General features: G+C 55.0%; 1 protein-coding gene and 1 long non-coding RNA gene across 4 annotated transcripts in view; one reads left to right on the top strand and one right to left on the bottom strand.

Annotated features, from left to right (window-relative positions):
* Nucleotides 1-21753, bottom strand: part of PAPLN (papilin, proteoglycan like sulfated glycoprotein) — a 36580-nt gene extending 14827 nt beyond the window's left edge. For 2 of the 3 annotated variants that reach the window (XM_055538577.1, XM_055538580.1), the window contains exons 1-14: nucleotides 20911-21203; nucleotides 19107-19177; nucleotides 13683-13798; nucleotides 12733-12793; nucleotides 12297-12399; nucleotides 10274-10404; nucleotides 9344-9467; nucleotides 8816-8896; nucleotides 8549-8721; nucleotides 8318-8441; nucleotides 7723-7849; nucleotides 6544-6751; nucleotides 5883-6065; nucleotides 5114-5255 (exon numbers count right to left, since the gene is read on the bottom strand). In XM_055538577.1, the coding sequence (XP_055394552.1) occupies nucleotides 5114-5255; nucleotides 5883-6065; nucleotides 6544-6751; nucleotides 7723-7849; nucleotides 8318-8441; nucleotides 8549-8721; nucleotides 8816-8896; nucleotides 9344-9467; nucleotides 10274-10404; nucleotides 12297-12399; nucleotides 12733-12793; nucleotides 13683-13798; nucleotides 19107-19166 (1633 nt within the window). In that variant the 5' untranslated portion in view covers nucleotides 19167-19177; nucleotides 20911-21203. The other variant, XM_055538579.1, reaches the window with a different exon arrangement.
* On the top strand, nucleotides 14130-16318 carry LOC129621773 (uncharacterized). The gene is made up of 2 exons (XR_008699678.1): nucleotides 14130-14266; nucleotides 15330-16318. It is a non-coding gene; the product is annotated as an uncharacterized LOC129621773 (long non-coding RNA).
* Nucleotides 21754-27074: the final 5321 nt, after the last annotated feature.

Raw genomic sequence — 27074 nt, 5'->3', positions numbered from 1 at the left:
CCAAAAGCTCAGACAAGGTTGATTCAAATTCTCTCCCTGGTTCTGGTCTCCTGTTTACATTTGGCTGTGGGTTCACGGTCCCCAGCCAGCCTGGGAATTCCGGCTGTCCCTCTGTGGCTGGGAAGGCAGCTTTCCACCAAGCCCATCCTGCCTCTGTTACACGTGAGGACTCCTATGACTTTCTTCTGCCATCATCTCAGGCTTTAACTCAGAGTCTGGGGTCCCTTCCCACACACCAGGGGCTTCAGGCTGTGCCAGCCAGTGCCCACCCCTCCATTCCTCAAACTCTGAGCGTCTGCAGCCTGCTCCCACTCTCCCCACTTCAGCCTGACCCTCATGCAGGCACCAAATGTCCTAACCATCTTTCACGGCATCACTTCAAGCCCCTAAACTTTCAACGGCTCCCCTGAGCCTATCAGACAAATGTGAGCCATAGTCAGAGGCCCTCAGCATCCTCCCAGCCTTAAGAGCACCCCCCGAAGAGACCTGTCACAACCCCCAACCCCACCCTGGGCCAGTGCCAGTCCTGGCTCCTGACTGGTCTCACAGTTACTGAGCACTGGAGATGGGGCCAGAGTGACTGAGAAACTGAGTTTCAAATTTTGTTGAATCAGAATTAAATTTACAGTTTAAATACTGACACTTAATTCATTTATCAGAAGATGCTTCAGTATGTCTGGGACAAGTTGGGTAGGTGAGTCTGCTTTTTCAGCTGGATATCTCATGACCTCGAAATTGAGACCAAGTACACCAGTGGGATTCCAGCATCTGAACTGAGATGAGCCGTAAGTGTAAACTATACAGTGGACTTGCAAGATTAAAAAAAAAAAAATCTGGTGAAAAAAAGAATATAAAATATCCTACAATTTTTATATTCATTCCAGGCTAAAAATATTTTATTGGGTTAAATAAAACATATTATAAATGCAGATTCACTCGTTTCTTTTTACTTTCTAAAACGTGGCTCTTAGAAAATTTTTCATGACATGTGGGCTTATTTCTACTGGCGTGTGCTGCTCTAGAAAGAGGGGGAAGCAGAACTGTCCAGTGTGTCGGCTCTCAGACGCCCGCCCCTCAGGGGGAGCCCTCTTTGGACACTCAGGCCTTCCTCCAGGGCACTGGCCAGTAAGCACTAAAGCACTGAAGTATCCGAAACAGCAGGAAACACACAAATTCTAAATTCTCACCCACAAGTGGACTTCTGCGGAGCCCCTAGAAATCACAGGATGAAAATGTTCACACACCAAACGTCACGGGGGTTGGGGGAGGGGGGAAGCAGATACAGAAATCACAGATACATTACAAGGAAACACACTAAAGATTTATCCAGTAACCGCTGGGATAAAGGCCAATTTAAGTTTCTCTATATATACTACATTTCTAATTTAGCCAAACGTTCCACAATGAACACACATTATTTCTATAATTATGAAAATAGCAATGCAGGTTTCTTTCTTTCACAACTCACCCTGGCCTGAAGCTCTCCTTTCGTTTCCTTCCTTTCCGAGTCAATGCCTCTTTGGGGCAGGCTTCGAGCCACCTCTCCCAGAAAGGTGTCCAGGGTCCGGGGACACCGAGTGGCTCGAGGGAGCTGGACTTGTAAGGGCTGAGGAACCTCCTGCACGTGCAGCCCGAAGGCTAGGCCCGAGCCCAGTCCAGGCCCACAGGGCCTCACCACGACTGCTACCCACCCTCCATATGGATGTGAGCGCGGGACCATAAAGGAAGCTGAGCGCCGAAGAATTGACGCTTTTCAACTGTGGTGTCGGAGAAGACTCTTGAGAGTCCCCTGGACTGCAAGGAGATCAACCAGTTAATCCCAAAGGAAACCAACCCTGAATATTCATTGGAAGGACTGATGCTGAAGCTGAATACTTTGGCCACCTGATGCAAAGAGCCGACTCATTGGAAAAGACCCTGATACTGAGAAAGACTGAAGGCAGGAGGAGAAGGGGACAACAGAGGATAAGATAGTTGAATAACATCACCGACTCAATGGACATGAATTTGAGCAAACTATGGGAAATGGTGAAGGACAGGGAAGCCTGGCACGCTGCAGTCCATGAGGCTGCAAATAGTAGTCCACAACTAAGCGACTGAACAACAACTTCATTTATGGAGTATTGTGTGTGCAGCAGTATGCCAAGAGATCACCACAAGCCTGGAAAGTTAGTCTCCTTAACCCTACTGCACAGCTGGGCCAGCAGAGGATGACAGAGGAGAGACCCTTGCCCAGGGTCACACGCCTGGTCAGCAATGGAGGGGAGATTTGAACCCAGTTAGCCATTGACTCCGGAGAAGGCAGTGGCTCCCCACTCCAGTACTCTTGCCTGGAGAATCCCCTGGACGGAGGAGCCTGGTGGGCTGCAGGCCATGGGGTTGCTAAGAGTCGGACACGACTGAGCGACTTCACTTTCACTTTTCACTTTCATGCATTGGAGAAGGAAATGGCAACCCACCCCAGTGCTCTTGCCTGGAGAATCCAGGAACAGGGGAGCCTGGTGCGCTGCTGTCTATGGGGTCGCACAGAGTCGGACACGACTGAAGCGACTTAGCAGCAGCAGCCATTGACTCTGGGCCACGGGTTCTTGGCCACCTTGCCACGTGCCTCCACTGGCATCCTACCATTTCCCCGTCATTGGCACGTCAGGGCCAAACACACCTGTTTGCAGTCCCAGAAGGCCACTCCCCCGGCCACCCCTGTGCAGCCCCAGCCAACACCTTCCCCCAATAACACTTCCTCAAACCAAGTAACCTGATGGCCTGTGTGCCCCTTGTCCTACAGCTCCTCACGACTGGGACACCTTCTTTCCCAGGGAGGATGGGGGGGAGAAGGGAGTCGGGAAGGCAGAGGCAATGTGAAGGACATCTCTCCTGGACTGTCTTCCTCTCTGCACTCAGTCCTTCAACAAACATTTACTGAGGACCGACCATGTGCCAGCTAGGTTCCGTGGGGCTATAAACAGGAAGAAAGAACAGCAAGAATAGTTCCAAAGAATAGCAAGGAGAGATAAGAAAGACTTCCTCAGTGATCAATGCAAAGAAATAGAGGAAAACAATAGAATGGGAAACACTAGCGATCTCTTCAAGAAAATTGTAGATACCAAGGGAACATTTCATGCAAAGATGGGCATAATAAAGGACAGAAATGATATGGACCTAACAGAAGCAGAAGATATTAAGAAGAGGTGGCAAGAATACAAAGAACTATACAAACAAAAACATCTTCATGACCCAGATAACCACGATGGTGTGGTCACTCACCTAGAGCCAGACATCGTGGAATGTGAAGTCAAGTGGGCCTTAGAAAGCATCACTACAAACAAAGCTAGTGGAGGTGATGGAATTCTAGTTGAGCTCTTTCAAATCGTAAAAGATGATGCTGTGAAAGTGCTACACTCAATATGCCAGCAAATTTGGAAAACTCAGCAGTGGCCACAGGACTGAAAAGGTCAATTTTCATTCCAATCCCAAAGAAAAGCAATGCCAAACAATGTTCAAATTACTGCACAATTGCACTCATTTCACATGCTAGCAAGGTAACACTCAAAATCCAAGCTAGGCTTCAACAGTATGTGAACCAAGAACTTCCAGATGTACAAGGTGGATTTAGAAAAGACAGAGGAACCTAGATTAAAATGCCAACATCTGCTGGATCACAGAGAAAGCAAGAGGATTCCAGAAAAACATCTACTTCTGCTTCATTGCCTATGCTAAAGCTTCTGACTGTGTGGATCACAACAAACTGTGGAAAATTCTTCAAGAGATGGGAGTATCAGGCCACCTTCCCTCACTCCTGAGAAACTTGTATGCAGGTCAAGAAGCAACAGTTAGAACCAGACATGGAACAGACTGGCTCAAAATCAGGAAAGGAGCACATCAAGGCTGTATATTGTCACCCTGCTTATTTAACTTACATGCAGAGTGCATCAGGCTAAATGCCGGGCTGGATGAAGCACAATCTGGAATCAAGATTGCCGGGAGAAATATCAATAACCTCAGATATGCAGGTGACACCACCCTAATAGCTGAAAGCAAAGAGGAACTAAAGAGCCTGTTGATAAAGGTGCGAGAGGAGAGTGAAAAATAGCTTAAACTTCAACATTCAAAAAACGAAGATAATGGCATCCAGTCCCTTCACTTCATGGTAAATAGATGTGGAAACAATGGAAATTGTGACAGGCGTTCTTTTCTTGGGCTCCAAAAGCATTGTGGACAGGGACTACACCCATGAAATTAAAAGACACTTGCTCCTTGGAAGAAAAGTTATGACCAACCTAGACAGCATATTAAGAAGCAAAGACATCACTTTGCCGACAAAAGTCTGTATAGTCAAAGCTATGGTTTTTCCAGTAGTCATGTACAGATGTGAGAGTTGGACCATAAAGAAGGCTGAGTGCTGAAGAATTGATGCTTTTGAACTGTGGTGTTGGAGAAGACTCTTGAGAGTCCCTTGGACTGCAAGGAGATTAAACCAGTCAGTCCTAAAAGAAATCAGTCCTGAATACTCATTAGAGGAACTGATGCTGAGACTGAAGCTCCAATACTTTGGCCACCTGATGGGAAGAGCTGACTCGTTAGAAAAGACCCTGATGCTGGAAAAGATTGAAGGCAGGAGGAGAAGGGGACAACAGAGGGCGAGATGGTTGGATGGTATCACTGACTCAATGGAGATGAGTTTGAGCAAGCTCCGGGAGATGGTGAAAGACAGGGAAGATTGGTGTGCTGCAGTCCATGGGGTCACAAAGAGTCAGACACGACTGAGGAAATGAACGACATAACAGGAAGAAGGAAGCGGGCCTGGCCCTTGAGAAGCTTGTAGCTAGTAGGCCTAACAAGCCACGCACAACCATTGCAGTGCCTAAGTGTGCCAGCAGTCACAGAGAGCTCTGGGGGGTGACGGAGAGGTGCTGCCTCCCGGGGGGCCACACGGCTGACCGGTGAGGCTGCCAAGAGCTGGCCTTTGCAGACGGCAAAGGCCTTACACACGGAGACCTGAGAGGAGGGTGGTCCAGGGGGCTGAGGGCACAGGCGCAGGGGCAGGAGGTGCTGGCCAGGTTGCCGGCAGGGCTAGAGGCCGGGCCAGGCTCCAGCTGCCCCTCCCCGTGCTTACCTGGAGGGAGATCGCAGGGCTGCGTGTTGCAGGCCTCCACGGCCGGGGGCTTGGATGGCTGCAGGCTCCCGCAGTGGCCGGGGGGCCCAAGGGCACAGACCACCTGGCGCCTCCGAGTGCCCGAGCTGCAGCTCTTGGAGCACTGAGGACCCCAGGAAGGGAGTGAGAGAGAGAACACACTGCATGGGGGAAGAGACCCTAAGGCTGGGGGGTGCCCATAAGGCAGGGGGAAGGGGAGATGCCTGAGTCCTATAGTCAGACCCAGGGTCCAGGACTGGACAGTGGGAAAGGGGAGGAGGGGAGGGGGAAGGAAGAGGGAGGGAGGGAGGGGGAAGGAAGAGGGAGGGGGAAGGAAGAGGGAGGGAGGGGGAAGGAAGAGGGAGGGAGGGGGAAGGAAGAGGAAGGGAGGGGGAAGGAAGAGGGAGGGAGGGGGAAGGGGAAAGGAAGAGGGAGGGAGGGAAAAGGAAGAGGGAGGGAAGGAGGGGGAAGGAAGAGGGAGGGAGGGAGGGAGGGGGAAGGAAGAGGGAGGGAGGGGGAAGGAAGAGGGAGGGAGGGAGGGGGAAGGAAGGAAGAGGGAGGGAGGGGGAAGGAAGAGGGAGGGAGGGAGGGGGAAGGAAGAGGGAGGGAGGGAGGGGGAAGGAAGAGGGAGGGAGGGAGGGGAAGGAAGAGGGAGGGAGGGAGGGAGGGAGGGAGGGAGGGGGAAGGAAGAGGGGATGATGCCCAGGGACCAGGACTCAACAGTGGGGGAGGGGGGAGGGGCAGTACTCACTAGACCCCAGGCGCCCACGTGCCAGGCCTGGTCACTGAGGCGGGGACAGTCATCGTGCACACAGGGCTCAGTGAGTGGGGGACGGTCCTCCAAGGAGCAGGCCGTGGCGTGGAGCAGAGACCCCTCGTCACCCCGGCAGGTGACGCTCCGCCTCCGGACCCCTGCACCGCAGCTGACAGAGCACTGTGAGGACCGGGCTGTCAGCGCGAGCTGGTCCTTGCCCAGCTGGGGGCCCACCAGCCTGGCATGGAGGGCAGACAGCGCTCCGTGGCCCCAGGCCCAGAGAGGCCAAGTCACCCTCCTGAGGTCACACAGCCTGAACCATGGTGGCGGACACCGGGCTGAAGTGCGTTTTCCTTTATTTGCAACTGCTATACACGTAGCTGGCCGGAAGCAGTGACCAGCAGCCCCAGCCCCTCCCTCGGCCCCAAACAACGTGCCCGGCTCCTTTCCCACCCGCCCTGGACCCTCGAGAAGGAGGAATAGCGCTGGAGCAGGGATCCAAGCCCCTGCTCCTAGCCCCAGCCTTGACCACAGCCTCCGGGACCACCTGGCAGGTCCCTTCTCTCCCAGGAGCTGCTTCCCCTGAGGATGACAAGCCTTTCAGAGTTGCCGGCAGCTGCCCAGGCCCACCACCCCGTCCCAGAGGGGCCGGGCTCACCTCACTCCAGGGCTCCACGCTCCAGCCTGCACAGCGCTGCAGGTTGCAGGCCCGCGTGCCCGGGGGCTTCTCAGGCAGACCCTCGCACTCAGCGTCCTCGGCAGCCTCCTGGGCACTGGCCCCATCAGATGAGACGCAGTAGACGGAGCGGGACTGGGAGCCGCCCCCACAGGAGGCCGAACAGAGCGTCCAGGGCCCCGTCTTCCAGCTGGTGGGGAGCAGAAGTGCACTGAGGTGGGCCCTGCAGCTGGGTCTGAGGTCCAGGCCCAGGGGGGCAGTGCCCAGGAGCGGAATGGGGACCCCCCTCCCCAGCCCATCCTCCAAGCATCGGGCTGTCCAGGTGAGGGGCAGAGAGCCCTGCCCAAAGGCCTAGGTCCAGCCCTGCTCACCATTCCCACCACTGTGCCCGGGTCCCTATAAACACGGAGCCTGGCTGCCTCCCTCCCAGGGCTCCTGTCCTCACATAGACCCCTTTCTCCTTTTCACCAGGTCACCATCACCCCAGCCAGACTCCACTCCCTCCAGGTCTGACCTCAGCGGAGGGGGGCATCTCCCTGAGGGGACATGCTCACCCACATGTGCAGCGGCCCTTCCCGGCCCTGGGTCCCAGGACCTGGACGACAGGACCACCCCCACCGCACATGCAAAGCCAAGCCTACCACCATCCCAAGAGACCAGCTGCCTGCCACCAAGGCCACCGGGTGGAAGACGGCACAGCCCTGCAGGGAGCCAGTGGCCCGAGGATTACCTGCTCCTGCACACACGCTGGGCCCCAGCAAGGTGCCACGCTCTGGGCCGGTGCAGGTAAGAGGTCCTTGGTGCACAAACAAAGGCATCGCCAATGCCCTCAGGCCCCTGGGCCCAAGCCCTGGTCTACTCCTTGGCATCTGCCAATTTCCTGCCAGCTCACACCAATGGGGCCTCTGGTACCCACACCACCGCCCACCCCCCTGCCATTAGCCTGGACATTCTGGGCACTGTGTGGGCTCACAAGGGCGGACAGAACCACTCAGGGTCTCACACTCAGGCCCCCCACTGCCTCCTCCCCACCCAGCTGCAGCTATCAGGAGCCCCCCAGCCTCCTGCTTTTCCCAACACCTAAAGCAGCTCAGGGCCTCCACCCTCTTCCCACCGAAGAGCTTGGGCCCTGCCTGGGCAGAGGGGCGGGCAGGGCCTCACCGCTTGGTGTGCGGGCAGGGCTGCAGGCTGCAGGGGCGGCGGTCAGCTGGCCTCGACTGGGGCTGGCACAGGTGCTCAGGGTAGACCTCATTATCCATGGTGCAGAACACCTGGCGGGTCTGCTGACCTGCAGAGGCCCGGCCACAGCAGGCAGCTGGTCAGTCCACATTCACCCAATGCATTCTCTGGGCCAGGCTCCCTTCTGGACACATCCTGAGTGTCACCTTGCTTGAGGCTCAGTAACCCCCCTGGGTAGGTGGCCATCACCACATCTGAGCTCAGAGAGCTTTCTCTGTGGGTGACGGAGCCCCTCTCTGACACCTGGTCACTGCCTCCAGGCCCACCCTCTGCTGCCAAAGGAATACCATGTCCTAGGAGATGCCACTGCCTCCAGGAAGCCCTCTGGTTCGCTTAGCTAAGGTAGGGGCTCTTTGTCGAGTCCCCCCACTCCTGGGTTTCCCCAAGGGGGCCCCCCGTGACATGCAGATGTTGCATCTACTTGTCCACCTCCCTCCCACGGCTGGAGCGCCTGCAGGAGAGAGCCGAACCCTGCACACAGCCACGCGCCACCCCCAACCCAGGCCACTGCCCTCACCTCCACCACATTCAGCGCTGCAGTCGCCCCACGAGCCATGGCTCCAGCTGAAGCTGGGCTGTGGGGCACCCAGGGGCAGGTGGTACTCGAAGTGCACGCCTGGGTTGGGCTCCTGGCTGATGAGCTGTGCAGGAGGGTCCCCATTGAGGCTGGACGCCAGGGGGCCGCCCCTGCTCACCCCGAAGCCCTCCTGCCAGCCTCTTGGGGGCCAGGTGCTCACCCCCCCCTCACCTCAATGACCAGGGGCTCTGAGGTGGGGCCGCGGGCATGGAGCCGCTCGGGCGCCAGGTCCCCTTCAGCTCCCCGCTCATAGTGCAGGAGGGTGCTGGCCACGGGCAGGGCGCGGGCACCCTCGATGGTCCAGTGTCCATTGAGGTAGTATTCGCCACGTATGCTCTTCACCGCTGTGCCGGGGGAGCACTCCAGTCAGCTGCCAAGGCAGGACCCACCTCCCTGCCACGGTGACGGCCCCACCTCAGACCCCAAAACTGTCCTCACCCAGAAAGTTCCTGCTGGCGGCCGCTTCCTCGATGCGGATGCTGGTGGCCCCCATGGGGACGATGAGGATCTGGTTGTAGCCTGAGGGGCAGAGACATTCTGGGACCACCAGCCACAAGGAGGAGTTGGCCCTGAGGCTGCCCAGTGCCCGGCCCCACAGGTGGGGTCGCCAAGTGGGACACAGCAGGGCCGGGGGCTTGGGAAAGAGTGTTTCTGAAGGAGGAAATGCCTGCACAGAGGATGGACGGGTCCAGCACCCAAACTGATGGGAGGGGAGGGGAATGGAGGGGACAGATGGGGACGATGGGGGGAAGGGGAGGACACGCCCAGGCATCACTGGATAAGTGGGCGGAGATCCTAGCATGAGCCCACAGGCTCCTGGGCAAGGGTTTGGCCTCCACCCTGAGGTCTTCACGACCCGAGTACCAGATCACACCATCTCGGTGCTGTGCCAGCGAGCAAGATGCCAGGAAGGGGCATGCGACAGACCCCGGTCTGAACCGTCTGCAGACCCCACAAGGATCGCACCTCTGCTGAAGTCATTGGCCTCAAAGACGCCCGTGACGGGGTAGCAGGTCGTGCCGTCACCCCCGCACCGCAGACACTTGTCCTCCTCCTTCGACGAGTCCAGGTGGTGGTCACAGCCGACGACCTGTCAGGCGGAGGTGAGAGGAGATGCGAGAGACCCCAGGGGAGAGGGGGGTCACGATCACACCCGGACTGGAACCCTGCCGCCCAGCCAGTCCAGGAGGTGCAGTAACCATTTGCTGGCCAGGGGTGCCGAGTTAGCCTTGAACCTGGCCGGTAGCTGATCATCCACCTCTTCTGCCTGCACGGTGCCCGCGCCCCCTTCTCTGGCAACGACACCTCATTTTTCTTCGGAAGCCACCTCTCTCCCACAGCGTGTGGACATGGCTTCCGGGCAGTAGCGTCGGGCCGGTCAGCAGGCTGTGCGCTTTGCTCAAGGCGTTCGGGGGAGCCCCAGGTGAGGGCAAGCCAGAGGCAAGCCCGGGTTGTTGGCACTTCTGGGAACAGCGCCCCTGCCCCAGGGGGTGGCCAGACTGTGATGACGGAAGCCTGGGGCCACTGGGCCACCTTCACAGCTCACCAGAAGAACTCGCCAACCCTCAGCAGACCCAGAGGGGAAGAAAGCCAAGCGAGGAGAGATTTTCCAGAGCATCAGCCAGGCCCCTGCAGCCAGCCAGCCCCTCCCTCAATGGCTTTTTTTCCCCCCTTAAGTCACTTTTACTTTTACTAACTTGCCACCCAGAGGCTTCCTCTTATTGTTGAGTTTTCAAAGGGCAAAGGTAAGAGGGCCACAGGACATGGGCGATGCAAGGCACCTTAGAAGCTAGTCTTGAGAAGGCATCACGGTCAGGAGAGCCTCTGGTAGGGGGCCAGGTGGATATCCCGCAATGAGCCCCAAACCAGCTGGTGGGGGTGGCGGGGACAACTCACCCTGCAGCTGCCATCCACACAGATGTCCCGTCTGCCAGGTTCACAGGGTGTCCCGTCTACAACGGCCTCCTTGTGCTTGTAGTAAAAACTCTCCCCCTTGGGGATGCAGTTCAGCTCACACTTGTTGGGGGCTGCGGTAAGCAAGAGGGGGAAGTTGAGAGGCTGAGTGAGGTTCAAGACCTGTGTGAGCAACAGCGAAGTGTGGGCAGGGGCCAGAAACAGGCACACATGTGTGCACACACACAGAGAGAGAGGAAGCCCTACACCATCACACCCCCGGTGGCTCAAAATCCCACCACCGTCACAGGGGGAAAGGATCTTCTCCATGAAGTGGACACATCTCTGGGAATTAAGTCGAGGAAAAATTCTAGAATTAGGAAAAAGCTAGACACTTGAGGTCTATCTCAGCATTACTATTTATAATATTCTATCAGCTACTTTTTAATTACTATAACTAGATTATTACACCTGTGGACTGTGCTATTAAGAACTGTGATTATGAAGACCAACCAGTAATGTGGGGAGATGTTTATAATAGAATGCAAAGTGATACCATGTAACAATCACAAATACATAAACAGAGAGAGAAAGTAATGTGAAAGGAGCTAGAAAGAAACGCTAGCAGCAATCCTATGAAAAAGGTGGGTTACAGTCATTTTCTTGTTTCAGTTTTTATATTTATCTATTTGAATAGCCCAGGAGTGCTAACAGGATTGTAATCACCTCCACCACAAAGAAGGCATCCCTCGGCAACCCTTTTTAAACTTTCCTCTGTTCTAATTTTTCTGTAATATTTTGCTGTTGTTCAGTTGCTAAGTTGTGTCCAACTCTGCCATGCCGCAGACTGCAACACTCCAGGCTTCCCAGTCCTTCACCATCTCCTGGAGTTTGCCCAAACTCATGTCCATTGAGTTGGTGATGCCATCCAACCATTTCGTCCTCTGTTGCCCCCTTCTCCTGCCCTCAATCTTTCCCAGCATCAGAGTCTTTTCCAATGAGTCGGTTCTTAGCAAATTATCTTCAACATACCCTCACCTTAGGATCCAGGAGGAGCAATGAACGCAAACTACCCCACTGGGGCCTCCACCTCTAGCCAAGACCCTTCCCCCAGCCCACAGCACACACAAGACATAAAATGTTCACTGATTTGGAATCCAGAGTGCCAGAGAGTTTCCAGGAGTCATCTACAGCGAGCAGTGAAAACTCATACTGGGAAGGATTAGCCCACAGCATATCTGACTCATCGAAAATGTTTTAATTACACCATATTAGTGATTTTTGTTCTTTCTTGAACTGTAGCACTCTAAAACTTAATGACCTACACCCTCCTCAAAGTTACCCAGAGCATGGCATCCAGCCCCAGAGATTCTGAGTAAATGAGCTCTTGCCACACCAAGCCCCCAGGCAGCCCAGCCTGCAGTTTGCCCAAATTTGGGCACTGGTCTCAACCCCACCCCCTCAGCCCATCCCTGCACCCCACCCAGAGACTCCTGCCAGTGAGGAAGGCTTCAGGGAGCAGGCCAAACAAAAGAAGGCTCAAAACTGCCCAGAACCGGCCAAAGCTTGGCCTGAAACATTGTATACCCAGGGGGAAAGGATGGAAAAACCTCAAAACGGTCACCACTGTTGTGCCCTGCTGGGAGTACTGGAGGTTTTTCTTTAAATGTATTTGAAAACGCGTCTAGAATATGGTGAGGGCTTCCCAGGTGGCTCGGCAGTAAAGAATCCGCCTGCCATGCCGAAGACGCAAGAGAGATGGGTTGGATCCCTGGGTCGGGAAGATTCCCTGAAATAGGAGGAAATAGCAGCCCACTCCAGTATTCTTGCCTCGAAAGTTTCATGGGCAGAGCAGTCCATGGGGCCGCAAAGAATGGGACAGGACTGAACGATTGAGCACCATAATATGGTAGTGAGAATTGCGAAATGCAAAGTCAATGTAGCAAAGAGATTCCCCAAAGAAGGGGCCCAGCGTAGGACAACGCAGGGTGAGGCAGCAGGGGCGCCCGAAGGACGGCGCACTTACCCCCGTAGTAGGGCAGCCACTTGTAGCGCCGCCCCTGGAACTCGTGGCTGTCGAACTCCGCGCACTGCTCCGCCCTGAAGTCGCGGGAGCCCTCGGGGCAGCTCTGTGGGGAGGAGGGGGCAAGGGAGGGGGCTTGTGGGTCCACCACTGGGGTCCGCCGTCCCGCTGGGCCCCGGGGAGGCCGGGCCCTGTTCCCCCAACCCCTGCTGCAGCTTCGGGGAGGCGGGGCCGCTCCCCCCGCCCCGCCCCCCAGGGCTCTCGTGCGCCCCCTCCAGGGGGATTGGGGTAAGGAGGCGAAAGTATCGTTTCAGGCGGCGGGGTGAGGAAGCGACTGCCATGCACCCACGTGCGAGGGTGGGGGGCTTCCCAAGGCCAGTATGTCAGCCGCGGAGGGGGTCTGGGGAGCTGTCCTCCACCCCCAGGGGCTGTACCTTACCTCCGTGCGGCAAGAGCGGTGGCTCCGGATGGGACCCACGCAGCTGGAGCCCCCATCTCTCCTGCAGGGCGAGAGCACTGGGAAGAGCCAAACCCCCACTACCCAGCACCCCACCCCGTCCTGGGTCTCTCCTGAAGGCCCCCCCCGACCCCCAGCTGCGGTGGAGCTACCCGGTGGGCACTGCTGGGCCAGAGCGGTGGCAGGAGAGGAGGGGGCTCCCCAATCCCCTTAGGCAGGTATAGTGAGCCCTGTGTTCAGACCTGGGAGAAGCCCGACCCAGAAGGCTAACTAGCCTAGAGCTTGGCTAACTCGGGGCCACTCTACCTCTTAAAGCATATTCTCAGAGAAGACTCAAATTCTGTCCTTGGAGATGCAATATATACCCACTTGGTAAGGTTATTCTGCCACTTAAGAGGAGTAAATGTGGGTAAGACACTTAGAATAGTATCTTCTCTCTGCCTCTTCAGGCAAAGTTTTCAGGAATCGTTAAACCCCCGACAGGCAGAGCGTCACCACCCCTTCTTTTGCGCCCTATGGTACTCGTCAGAGTGCAGGGCACGCAGCAGGAGCTTAATAAGTCACTTAGAGTGAGAAACATCTATACTTGAAGAAGGGGCTGACGGCAGAGAAACCGCACACGTTAGTTTTTGAGGATTATTCGTTAATTCAACAAGAATTCATTACACCTGCCGGCACTGCTGGAGAAGCTAGGGACTCAGGGCTGGATGAAGCAGAAATGGCACCAGCTCCCTGAAATAAGGCTGTCGTTGCAATCAGAGTGTCAGTATGCAGAAATGACTCAATTTCAAGTTCTCCACTGATGCTGCTCCCAGAACAAATCTGTCGTGTGGTAGGTTTTGCCCTTGTGGCCCTGGCACTGGCCCAGGACACCCAGCCACTCCCCCGCGCCTGCTCTCTTTTAACAAGCTGGCCCATCCCTGCCTTCCTACCTCTGGGTGTAGCAGGGACGCTCCCGGAAGCTGACGCCCCCTCCACAGGTCCGGCTGCAGGGGCTCCAGTTACCCCAGGAGCCCCAGGTGTCACTCTGCCGCCTCACCTGGGGAGCCTGGAGGAGGACACGCTCAGCAGTGGGAGTCAGCGCTTGGAGCCCCCACAGGAGTGCTCAGGGCTGCCCTGACACCCCCAGCCTTGGAGCATAGCCCTCCCCTGCAAGGAGCCTGAGACGGTGTCTCCTAGAGCTGAGCCTTCAGGACTGCAGCTCCCCCAGGCACCCCAACATCCTCATTTGTGGAATAAGCCAGCTTTCACCATAAGGAGCTGGGAGCCAACCTAGCCTCCTCATCCGTCAATGCTGCCTCCACCAGCAGCCCCTATGTGCCCAGTACAGCGGGCAAGCTGCGGGCAGAGAGCTCTTCCCTGATCGTGTCTGACCATGACATCCCCTGGCTGGGCAGAGTTTGGTCTGAGAACCAGGATGTCTAGAAGCATACCCTTGCATGGAACCCCCGGAGCAGCAGAGCATGCCCTCCCAGGAGGAAGATATAAAAGCGCAGGAGGAACGGCGTGTCATCAGGTAGGATGGGCTCCACGTGTGCGGGGAATGCCGTCCACCTGCAGTGCCATGTTTTTGTAGCTCTGGCCTAGTCAGAACTTAATCTAATTGTGTGCATGTGTGTGTGTTAGGATGGGGTGGTGATTTCTTCCTGCCAAGCTGTGGCAGGGGCCCCCAGGAGTCCCCCAGTATCTATCCTCCCCTTCTCTCACTAAGAGAACCCTTGACTCCTAGCTGGATAGCTGGCTGCCCTCCCACCCAAGTTCATTTCCCAGGTTTCCCGCAGCCAGCCACAGCTATGTCACTAAATTCTTGTCAGTGAGATGTACATGAAAGGTGCTGGGTGGCAGCCTTCCTTGTGGCTCAGCTAGTCAAGAATCCGCCCGCAATGCGGGAGACCTGGGTTCAATCCCTGGGCTGGGAAGATCCCCTGGAGAAGGGAAAGGCTACTCACTCCAGTATTCTGGCCTGGAGAATTCCATGCATTGCATATACAGTCCATGGGGTCACACAGAGTCGGACACGACTGAGCGAGATTTTCTTTCCTAGCAGTCTCCAGTACAGGCATATTTCAGAGATATTGTAGGCTTGGTTCCACCAAAATAGAGCAAATATTGTGATAAAGCAGATCACACAGCTTTGGGGATTTCCCAGTACATGTGAAAGTTGTTTGTACTATACTAGAATCTGTTAAGTGTGCGATAGCATTAAAAATAATGTATGTACCTCAATTAAAAAGTACTTTATTACTAAACAAATGCTAGCCATCACCCAAACTTTCAGCAAGTTGTAATCTTTTCGCAATGGTAGCATCAGAGATCATTAATCAAACATCACCATAACAAACATAATGATTGAAAAGTTTAAATATTTTGAGAATTTCAAAAATATGACAAAGTGAGCAAATGCTATTGGAAAAATGACATTTACAGACTTTCTCAACACAGCATTACCACAAACCTTCAATTTGTAAAAAAAAAAAAAAAAAATGCACTAGCTGCAAAGCACAGTAAAGCCTAATAAAACCCAGTGCCTGTAATCTCCTTAAGAGATAGCTTGCGTGTTCATTTGTCCTTTTTCTTAGTCCTCCTATACGCCTTCCTGCTGGCTGGAAATCAGATGTGATGGCTGGAATTGGAGCAGCCTTCGAAACTATGTGGTAATTTAGGAACAGAAGTTTTGAACACTGAAGCAAAGGTACAAGAATCCTGGAGCACTTGGTGAGACAGAACATCCCCAGATTTCTGACCATGCATGTTTATAAGAGAGAGGAATCAGGACTTTTTTTGTTGAAGGACTGTCATTTGGGACTCTAACAGGAAAATAATCCTAATCGATACAGGTTCCCACCAGAAGGATCTGGTACCCTGCAGGTGACTTCAGAAGTCCACATGCTACACACATATTCTCTCATTTACTCCACAGAACAACCTGACCATCCCGGTGCATGGAAAAGAGAGGGAGACACAGGAACAAGTGGACACAACAGCAGCTTGGCTTCACTCCAGGCCTCTGCTCTTGTACCAGGTTCCACCAACCTCACCTGGGGAACCAAGGGGGACACTGGATGAGGCCTGAGGAGCTGGACAGGGGTTAGACTTGCTTTCTTGCTGGGAGGCAAAATGTGGATTGGAAGTATGTCCTGTTTGTTTGAAGGGGACTTTATCTTAGGGCGTCACAACATAATAATCTCTAGAGGAAAAAATCCCTGCAATTTTCCCTAGAAGAACCCAAGTTCTCATGCGGAAAAGCAAATGTTCATCACGTAGTGAGCCTCCGGGATCTTAGGTGAGGATGGAGGTTTGTGCATGCGCAGATTACACCCAGCGCTCTTCAAGCACCCCGGTGCCAAACATCTAGTTATCCTTGGTTTATAACAAAACCATGAACCCTGAATCAGAACAACTCACACACGTTTGCTGAACCACATACAAAACCAAGAAGGAAGGGCCAACTAGATCAAAGTCTGAGCTTTCACTCTTCAAATCATTTACCCTTCACTTCTAAGAGGGCCAGATCTCCAAGCTTCTAAAAACCAGGATATAAAAGTGTTCCATGAAATTTAAACTGAAATTTACTTGATCAGTTCCTATTTTAAAGGGGAAGGTATTGAGTGTTGGGGGTAGAGGGTGACTTTCCAGGGATGATAAGCACCTCCCCCCAGACTCATCACTGTGAAAAGTGAAAGTGTTGGTCGCTCAGTCCTGTCTGACTCAGTGCGATCCCATAGACTGTAGCCCACCAGGCTGCCCTGTCCATGGGATTCTCCAGGCAAGAATACTGGAGTGGGGAGTATTCAGCATGCTCAGCCAGGAGCAGCACAGACGCATCTCGTTTCTCTGTAATTACCCAAACCACAAGCGGCATGATGGTGTGAAGCCAGAATGAGCTGGTCCAGTCCACCCTCACCCGGGCCTGTCCTCACCTGCCTCCTGCCGCCCTCCGTACCCCACCAGCTCCTCCTCCAACCCCAACCTGGGCAACTGAGGAAGCCCCCTTTCCTGCTGCACTGTTCCCCTGGGATCACCTGCCCAACGTGCCAGGGTGGGAGTGGGAGCAGAGCAGAAGCAAGGAGACTGGAAGACCCCTTGTGAAGCCTTCCCTGACCAACCTGGGGCAGGGGGCAGTGAGAGGTGTGATGTGTTAGTCCTCCTTAATCGACTATTCATTCTGCTCAAGCTGACCCCTGTCAGCACTGAGAATAATCCTGTGAAAGGTTGGGGATGGTGGGGAGGGGGTCCCGCCACAGCTAGAATCAGCCTGGGTCATGGAGGGGGGGGGTCCTGCCCCCAGTTACAACCAGTCTGGGCTATGGAGGAGGGTGGGTCTCACTCCCAGCTACAACCAGCCTGGGCTATGGGGGGGTCCCGCACCCAGTTACGACCAGGCTGGGCTATGGGGGAGTAGGTATTGCACCCAGCTAGAACCAGCCTGGGCCATGGGGCAGTCGGGGGGGTCCCGCCCCCAGTTACGACCAGCCTGGGCCATGGAGGGGGGTATTGCACTCAGCTAGAACCAGCCTGGGCTACACCCTCCTCCAGACAGTGGAGTGGGTAAGGGGAGGTCCCAGCCCCACGTACCCAGGTGTTTCTAAGGAAGAAAGTGCCTAATAGGCCCAGGTTACTTCGGATCCCTCATTTCACCTGAATGGAACCTGTGCATGGGCGTCATTACTCTCTAATTTAAAGGGATCTAAGATCTGATGATCTGCTTAGCATCACACAGCTGCTAGGAGGTGGCTCTGAGTTTCATCCCGGTGTCCTGTCACACGCGCCACCCCCCCCCACCTGAGCAGAGACCTCAGTGCCACCTGTGGCGAGGCCCTCAGGATGTGGCACTGAGGAGGCAAGGGCCATGGGGTAGCAGAGGTGAGCTGGGGACGCCAGACGGCGGTGGAGAGGACGTGAGGAAGTGGGCTCTAGCCCACTCTCTGCTCTGACTGAGGCCCATGCTAAACCCACTGCCCACTGCTGACTCCCACCCCGGCCTGCCCCCTGGCTGGAGGAGGACTTCTCAGCTTTAACTCACATTTCCACAGAGACAGCATCACCCTGCCCCTCTCCCAAAGCAGTGAACAGTGTGGGTCCATTCTCAGGGGCCCTCCTGCAGGGCTAGGGAGGCAGGGCTGTGAGCCTCCCCTGTGGAGCCCTCTCCAGGGGTGGATGGAATCTGTGCTCTCCATCCTGTCAAAGCGGGAGAAGCCAGGCAGGAGCAGCTCCAGGAACAAGCCCCACTCGGCACACGGTGCCCTCCCCCAAGGTGGGGCCTGTTATCTAGAAGATTCCCTGTACCTCCCTGGAACCCAGGTAGGTTCTCCAGGAAGCCTTGTCCCTCAGGCCCCTGGTAATGAAACAGTTACTGTGATCACCGGTTGCCTTCCTGTATCCACTCTCTGAATTTTCACTAATACTTAGCCACTAACCACATGAGGCTGTTTAAATTCATGTTCATTAAAATCAAATAAGGGCTTCCCTGGTGGTCCAGTGGTTAAGGATCCGCCTGCCCAATGCAGGGGACACTGTCTCAATCCCTGGTCTGGGAAGATTCCACATGCTGCAGCTGAGCCCGAGTGCCACAGCTCCTGAAGCCTGTGCGCCCTGGAGCCCGCGCTCAGCAATGAGAGAAGACACTGCAATGAGAAGCTTGTGCATGGCAAGTAGAGAGTACCATGCACGTAGCAACAAAGACTCAGCCCAGTTAAAAAATAATTTTAAAAATCAAATAAGATTCAGTTCCTCAGTTGTACTGACCACATGTCATGTGCTCAGTAACCACATGAACCCAGTGGCTATCTTACTGGACAGCACAGATGCAGAGCATTTCCATCATCTCAGACGGTCCTATTGGACAGCCCAGCTCTAGATGCCAGCCCCAGGGGCAGTGGAGAACGGGCCTGGCAGCCCAAACCTCTAGGTCCAAATAGCCCCCATTGAGAGGCAGCAGAGTTTGGTCAATAGGCAGGTGGCAGACGTCTGGTAGGATGGCCATTTGGCCCTGCTCCTTGGCTGGTGCCAGCAAGGACCCCTCTTCCTTCCACCGTGATAGATCACCCCTCTGGACCTCCGCAGCAATTAGCAGCGCGCCCAGAACCTTCTGAAGGAGGGGTGGGGCTGCTGGGAAATTGCCAATTCTGCGAACTATGCCCGAAAGCCAGACGGGAAGTTCTGGGCACCAGAGGTTGCAAGGTCCCACCCGTCTTTGAAGGCGCTCAGGCTGAGATGGTTCGCCTCTTCCCGCCCCACCATCCAGACAGTGGCTTTCTCTTGGGGATGGCGCCGCAGCCACTGGCTCCAGCCGTCGGGGTCTCCGACCCGCGGCGACCCTGGGCGGGGGTGGGGGCGGGAGGAAGGGTCGCACTCACCGAGGACCCAGGCGCGGGGGCCAACAGCAGGGGCAGCAGCAGCAGCAGCAGCAGCCGCATCTCGGCCTGGCCTGCGGGAGAGGCGGGGATTGGAGCGGGCGGGGCGGGGACGAGGCACCGCCCCACACATCCAAGCTCCGCGCTCCCCGCCAGCTCCCGGGCCAGCAGGGATGTGGCGGCCCATCCCTCCCCCGCAGGGTGCCCACAGGTGACCCGGACACCCGCAGAGGGACTGGAGGGGACGCCGTGGGGCGCAGCGGAGGCTCTTATACAGTGAGGGAGGGCAGGCCCGTCTACAACTGGCTTCTAAAAGTTCAAGAGTAACTTCTTTCAGGGTTTCAGAGGGAAGAAAGGAGAGCAATTAAAAACACTGGTTAAAAGTCGAGAGTTCAGATTCAAAGCAATCAGACTCACTGTTTTCATTCACCAAGAGATCCTTTTTTAAAAGCCATTACATCACTTGTTTTAAAACTCGTAAATAAAGACGTTTTTAAAAAGTCTCTGCAGGTACTTTAAAAACGTAAATGCTTTGAAAATGTTGATTGTATCTTACTTTAAACCCAAGGCAGCATTTCTCTGCTCCGGAGAAGATCCACAAGCAGCCTCCCTAAGCCTGTGCGTGGGGGTGTGGGTGTGTGTAAAGTGAGTGCAGCGTGTGCATGTGTGCAGTGTCCTGTTTGTGTGTACAAAATGCCTGTGTGGTTTGGCGTGTGCGAGTGCAGTATGCACTGAGCAAGTGCAGTCTGGTGCGTGTGCGCAGTATGTGTGCAAGTGTGTACATGTCACCGCGCTGGAGAATGACATACACAATGTGCCCCTTTCAGGAGAAAACATTAAGCAAGTACTGACTTGTATGCTTAAGTTTTAAAATCTGTAACTCCACCATGGTTCTCTTTAATTTTTCCTAAGCATAAAATGACTTCAGTTTACAAGAATAAAACAGAGCGTACTAAGCCAAGTTCAGCCAAATATAAACTGGCACATCTATGCTGCGTTAATTTAGTACTAAGAGTGATTCACGTAGGCATCATTTTCACTGCAAATCAGGGGTTCCCGGGGCTGGGGGGGTGAGGGGTGGCGGCCCGGCCTGGGCTCTGCGACCGCTCGTGGAAAAGCCGCGCGCACGAGGGGAAGCCGGGGTGCCTGGGGAGCCTCGTGCTAGGGCTAACGACGGAGATGCTGCTTCTCTTAAGTAGAGAGAAGTCCTTCGCGGGGCGGGGACGAACGCAGCTAAAGAAGAGACAGCAGGGAGGACAGGAGAAAAAAACAGTCTCAAGGAGAAAAGTTGCTACTGGGAGCTCCGGATGTCTAGGGTCCCCGCGCGCCCTTCCCGGTCCCCACGCGAGGATGTCCCCTGCGCCCGCCCCGCGGGGGAACCGGCCCGCTGCAGCCCCCGAGGCGGAGAGAGGTGGCTTCCGACGTGAGGAGCCGGGCCAGCACTCGGCTCGGGAGCTCCAGGGCCACAGCCTAGGCAGCACCAAGGAAGAGGGGGCGCGCGGTCTCCGGGACCCTGTGCTCCAGAACGGCATCCGACGGAGGGAAGGGCAGAGGAGGCGGGAGGGTTGGCGTGGGCCGCCCGGGGTTGCGTCTGTTTCATCCCGGCCCTCTGCCCTCTAAGGCTCCGAGGTTTCCTTTTCGCTTGCGACCTCCCCCATCTCGGCCCGAGGAGCGGGAGGCAGGTCTCCTCCCAGGACCCCCACTTCCTCCGACACTGCTCTCCCAGGGAGTCGGGGCGGGCAAATTCCTGCTGCAGCCCAGAGGTGAGCCGCCCCGGGCCCTCGGGTACTGTTCCTCCGCCTCCTACCTGTCTCCAGGAGCCTCGGGCGCGAAGGGCCCGCGGGACCGCTCCGTCGGTGCCCGCCCCGCCCAGTTGGGAGGTCGGCCCGGTCGCCTGGAAAACCGGCGGAGGCTGGGCTTCCTCTCCGCCCATCTCCCCCTCATCCAGCTCTGCCGTCGTCCATCCCCGGTGACCTGCGATGATGCCCAGGGTCTCCGCCCCTTTGGGTCTGTGCCAAGGCTTGGACTGCCCTTCATATTTGGTGCTGGCACCAGTCGCATTTCCCCTGCACCCAAGTCTTCCGGTCTGTGCCATCCTTCCTCCGCACCCACCTTAAACAACACAGCCCTCTGTGCAGCCGCCTGCTTGTCTTCTACCCCTGAATTCTATGCTTCCGCAGGACTCAGTTTCTCCACACACAAGCCGCTGCTTCCTACCTCTCAGCCACCATTTCCCACTGCCTCTGACCCGGCAAACTCCTACTCATCTCTCAAGATCGGCCTAACATCGTCCTCTCTAGAAGCTTCCCCACACCACCTCAGGCAGCTGGTGGCCCCCTGCTTCCTCAATCTCCACCTCTGTCTGCTGCAGTTCTCTGGTGCAACACCCTGCGGGCTTGGAGTCTCCCTAAGTCATCTCTGAGGTCCCTGGCGGTACAGCGTGCATGCATCCCTATCACCTGTGTTCACAGCACTAGTTGGGATCAAGGTAGGAGCTAATTTTCCTTCCTCGTTGTCTTTCTTAACCAAGGCACTCTGTCTTGTCTGCCATCTCTGTCTCGGAAACTGGAAATCACCTATCCTCAGAAAACTAGCCCTTATCCTGGGACACGCTGGAGGTGGGGCGATCACGAGGTTGGCTCCTTTTCCCTCATCCTCTTCTACCTGCAGCCCCTTTCCTAGCCCAGCTGTTGGTCATTTCCCCCCCGGCCTCCTGAGGAGCAGGGAAAAATCACCAGTGGGGAGCTTACCCCCTCTTCAGACCTGCAGCTCTGGCAACTCATCTCCCTGGACCATCACGGATGCTCAGACAAAATGCTTAGTAAAACATAAGCATGCTAAATTTGGCCCATTACTTACCTATCACTGAAGAGAGGAGACGCAGCAGCTGTGTAACTGGGGCCCCCTGGGGACTTGTGTGAATTCTTACACAAAGCTTGGCAGAGAAAAGGAAGTGGGATTACCCCAAACCTCTCTAGAAAAGGAAAAACCGTTTCTCCCATTCAAAAAGCCTCACTCCCTGCCTGCCTCAGCCAGGAATTTTCTGAGGTTGGTCAAAGGTCCCTGTAAAGTGGGAGGCAGCTGCTTCTCTTCCTGTGGGGGGTGGGCAGTCAAAGCACCTTCCTGATGTGTTTCTGGTTTTCCTCTCTGATCCCTTCTTCTCAGAAGCCCAGGTTTCTTACCCCACACCTCAGCTGCAAAGGAGACCCTTTGCTGGGGAGGTAGGTCCCTGGACCCACCAGCCGGGCTCTGGCTGTTACTGGTTAGGGCAAGTACTTGCCTTTAAGCCTTATGTTCTACCACCTCAGAGGGACTTGGTGACCACAGGGCCCAGCACACACAGTCCTTGTTCAATAAAAAGAACTGTGTGCACAAAAACGTGGTGGTTTAGAAAGAAGATTCCAGAAAAAAAGTGTAAGGCCTCTCCCCTAGTAACCACCCCCACCCCCACCCTGATCCTGTGTCATCCCCTGGGTTGCGGCCTGGGGTGGCAGAAGGAGGTCTGCCTCTCACTGTGTGTGAACTCAGGCAAGTCATGTCACCTCCTTAAGTCTCAATTGCTCACTTGAGCCTCACGTGGAGGGTGGCAGAGAAGGGAAGTAACTGGCTTCTATAAAGCTGCTACTAGGTACTCAGTAAGGAGAAGGCAATGGCACCCCACTCCAGTACTCTTGCCTGGAAAATCCCATGGACAGAGGAGCCTGGTAGGCTGCAGTCCATGGGGTCACTAAGAGTCGGACACGACTGAGCAACTTCACTTTCATGCATCGGAGAAGGAAATGGCAACCCACTCCAGTGTTCTTGCCTGGAGAATCCCAGGGACAGGGGAGCCTGATGGGCTGCCGTCTATGGGGTCACACAGAGTCGGACACGACTGAAGCGACTTAGCAGCAGCAGCTGGTGCTCAGTAAGAGTGGGTTCCTTCTGCCCCTGCTCCCTCCACCTCTATCCTGGATTCCCTACATCTTGGTCATCCTTGTAGATTGCAGATCCAGGGACACAATCCAGAAATGAATGGCCAGACCTCTCTGTGAGGCTGGGTTGGGATCGCAAGCAGGAGAGGAGGGAGATGGCAAACCCCCAAGAGCTCCCAGGATGCACCTCCTCCAGGAAGCCTTCCTTCCACCCACCTGCACTCCCATGATGCAGGGTTCGCCTTAGCACTGTGAACAACTGCAGTGACATATTTGTCTCTCCTCCTCCCTCTAAGCTGTGAACTTTGCAAGGGCAGGGGTCTGTGTTTTTCATCTTTGGACCCTGCACCAGGGCTCCGTAGTGCTCCTCCAGAGGGTGGTGCAGGAACCACGGTTGACTGACCACCTCCTGCTGCCATACCTCAGGTCTACACCACTCTCTGAAGGCTCTCTTTGCCCCGTCCCTTCTGTTTATCTTTGCTGCATTTCTCCCAGTAGATCTCTTGTGCGTCTCACCTGACCTGACACACAGGGCTCTTGATTACAAACCACAGAAAAGGACATAGCTAACTGAGAAAAGTTCTTCAGAGGAAAGACACTGGGAGCTCATAGACTTGACAAGAAGCTGGAGAATCAGCACAGAAATGGGTTGGAATCACAGAAGTGGTCACAGATCATGGTTAGGACATCCTGCTGGACACTTGACTGCTGCCACCGCCACTTTTAGGCAACACAGACCCTCGTTGCCCCCAGAAAAAGCCCCGAATGGTCCTTGCAGACTCTAGCCCCAACAGGAGCATGCCAGCACCCCGACCTCCAGAACCTGGAAAACAACACTTGGCAGGTCCCCGAGATGGGAGTGCAGGCGCTGGGTTAGCCCAGAGGAAAATGCGGCACTAGCCACTAGCACTCGGTTAACCTGAACGTAGAGAATAAACGCTTCTCTCCTTTCTGGTCTTTTGGGTGGTGGTTTATTAATTTACTCATTCCTTGAATACCTGAATGCCTACACTGCTGGAAGCCGGGGAGAATAAACATCTAGTGTTGATAAACATTTAACAACCAGCTCCCTGGAGGACAAAAAGCACTGCTTCGTAGCACTGATCAGTTTCCATGGTGTAAACACCCCATGGCTATTTTCAAGCTACTGAGGCAGTGTCGCTAAACATAGGGTTGCAGTGTCAGCTGTCCCAAGCCACGGGCGCCAACACTCAGACTGTCCTGCCCTTGGGGAGTTTACCTCCCAATGAAAGTGAGAGTGTCCAGCGCTTTGGGACCCCATGGACTATAGAGTCCATGGAATTCTCCAGGCCAGAATACTGGAGTGGGTAGCCTTTTGCTTCTCCAGGGGATCTTCCCAACCCAGGGATCAAACCCAGGTCTCCCGCATTGTGGGAGGATTCTTTACCAGCTGAGCCACAGGGGAAGCCCTACCTTCTAGTAGGGCAGTGCCTTCTACCCTTGTGTGTTACCTTAGAATAAAACAAATCTTACAACCTGAATATTCAAATATTTCCACTATAAAAGTCACAACCAGACTTCCCTGGTGGTCCAGTGGTTAAAAATCTGACTACCAATGCAAGAAACAGGGGTTTGATCCCTGGTGCAGGAAGATCCCAGATGCCACAGGGCAGCTAAGCCTGTGCAGCACAGCCCCTGAAGCCTGAGCCCTCTAGAGCCCGCAAGCCCCAGTGAGAGAAGCCACCACAGTGAGACGCCTGGGCGCTGCAGCTCGAGTAGCCCTACTCCCTACGACCAGAGAAAGCCCACACTCAGCAACGAAGACCCATCACAGCCAAAACAAAACACAGCTCAACCTATGCTACAGCCCACCCGGAATCCAAAAGGAGACAAGAACACTTCACATTGGAGGATTTTTCTGTCTCGACTTCTCCCCACCCTCCAACACATGTATCCATTTCCCTTTCTAGAGTCATTCAAAGTTGGGGGGTGGGAAGGAGAATGTTCAAACCCTCAAGTGCCAGTCTGCACCCACTCCACCCCCCAAGCCCACCCCACCCTGGTCCCTGGGAGTGAGACGTGAGACGGACAACGCTTACTGTGGCCCACGGGGGCTGTCATACACCGCCTGGCCTTGGAAGGGAGTTGTATCCTCAGAGCAGGGACAGAATTACTGGTTCCCCGACCCTTCCACTGACCCAAGGGCCATCCAGAGACAAAGAACTGAATTCCTGGGATGTCCTTCCGTGCCCTGGAGCCTGAATCCAGGTCCTGGGACATGGACCCAGGGGGAGGTTGAGGCCTTGTGAAGACTCTGGGGTGTGGGCAGGACACTGCCCGGGGTGGAAGAGCCCCGAGAGCAACAAAAAGGAGGAAGAGACGTTTTCCAGAAAATTTGTCCTGATTGGCTCCCACACAGCTGCTCTGTTCTCAAGATCTCATCCTCTTCCTTCCACATGGACACACACACACTGCAAGAATCTGGGCTACAGTCTCCTCCAGAGAAGCCACTTGCCTGAACTTCCGGAGAAGTGCAGGGAGCTGGTGTGAGGAGACCCCCTCACCCACCGTCTGCTTCCTGAGGGGGAGGGGCTCTGGCCCAGGCCCCTAAAAAGCCAATGTGGGCTGCGGTGTGGGGCCAGCCCCCAGGGCACAGGCCTGGAGGGTCCCTCCAGCCTCTTATGGGTGGCCTGGCCTCTGGAGCACAGCTGGTGTCTCATGGCTGAGCAGGGTGGCCTCGGTGCCTCAGTCATTGCAGAGAGAGGGCGAGGGGTATCATTCTCTGGGTGTGGTCCCGATGTGGGCTGGGCCTTCCCTGCTCTGTGCCTGCTGTCCCTGTGGGCTGTCAGGGAGGGGTCCTGAATTGGGACCCCCAGAGGCCAGCAGCTAAGACTCCTGAAATCCTCTCCCCTTGGTCACTCTCCACTTCTCTCCCAGGGCACTTCTCACCTCCTCTGCTGCTTCAGCTGCTGTATTTGGATGATTCTCACCCAGAAACTGAGTGATGTCTGTGCCTTGTGCCAAAGTCAGAGAAGCAGCGCCCTGCAATTCAGAAACAGCCTTTCCAACACTCAACTTATCGAAGGGAAAGTAATAACTTTTATCTTCTTGCTGTGCTTCTCTAACCAGTACATTTCAGACCCGTTACCCTGGACTCCTCTTTCAGAGTATAATGCTATTTAAAGATAACGGGTAGCGTGGTTACTTATGTATTAAGGCACACAGACATACACATGGATTAAGCTTGAGAATATGATGCTAAGTGAAATAAGCCAGAAACAAAAAGATAAACATCATGTGATTCCACTTCTATGAGTTACCTAGAGAAGGCACAGAGAAGGCAATGGCACCCCACTCCAGTACTCTTGCCTGGAAAATCCCATGGACAGAGGAACCTGGTGGGCTGCAGTCCATGGGATCGCTAAGAGCGACTTCACTTTTACTTTTCACTTTCATGCATTGGAGAAGGAAATGGCAACCCACTCCAGTGTTCTTGCCTGGAGAATCCCAGGGACGGGGGAGCCTGGTGGGCTGCCGTCTATGGGGTCGCACAGAGTCGGACACGACTGAAGAGACTTAGCAGCAGCAGCTGCAGAGAAGGCAACTTCCCAGGTGGCGCTAGTGGTAAAGCAGCAGCCTGCCAATGCAGGCGACTTAAGAGACACGGGTTCCATCCCTGGGTCGGGAAGATTTCCCTGGAGGAGGGCATGGCAACCCACTCCAGTATTCTTGCCTGGAGAATCCAATGGACAGAGGAGCTTGGCGGGCTACAGTCCTTGGGGGTTACAGAGAGTCAGACACAACTGAAGCGACTGAGCACGCACACAGAGAAGGCGACTCATGGAGACAGGAAGTGGAATCCTGGTCACCAGGGGCTGGGGGCAGGAATAGGGGAGGAATAGGGAGTTAGTGCCTAACAGATACGGTTTCAGTTTAGCAAGATGAAGAGTCCTGGAGATGGATGGTGGTGACGGTTGCACAACATTTTGAATATAAATTTTGAATTTAAATACCACTGAAGGGACTTGCAGGGGGCTTGGGTTCAACTCCTGGGCAGAAAACTAGATCCCACATACTGCAACGAAGAGTTTGACTG

Source organism: Bubalus kerabau, chromosome 10 (genome assembly GCF_029407905.1).
Source record: "Bubalus kerabau isolate K-KA32 ecotype Philippines breed swamp buffalo chromosome 10, PCC_UOA_SB_1v2, whole genome shotgun sequence".
NCBI classification, from domain to species: Eukaryota; Metazoa; Chordata; class Mammalia; order Artiodactyla; family Bovidae; genus Bubalus; species Bubalus kerabau.
Note: the sequence above shows the minus strand (reverse complement) of the source record. Positions and strands in the feature narration are given on the sequence as shown.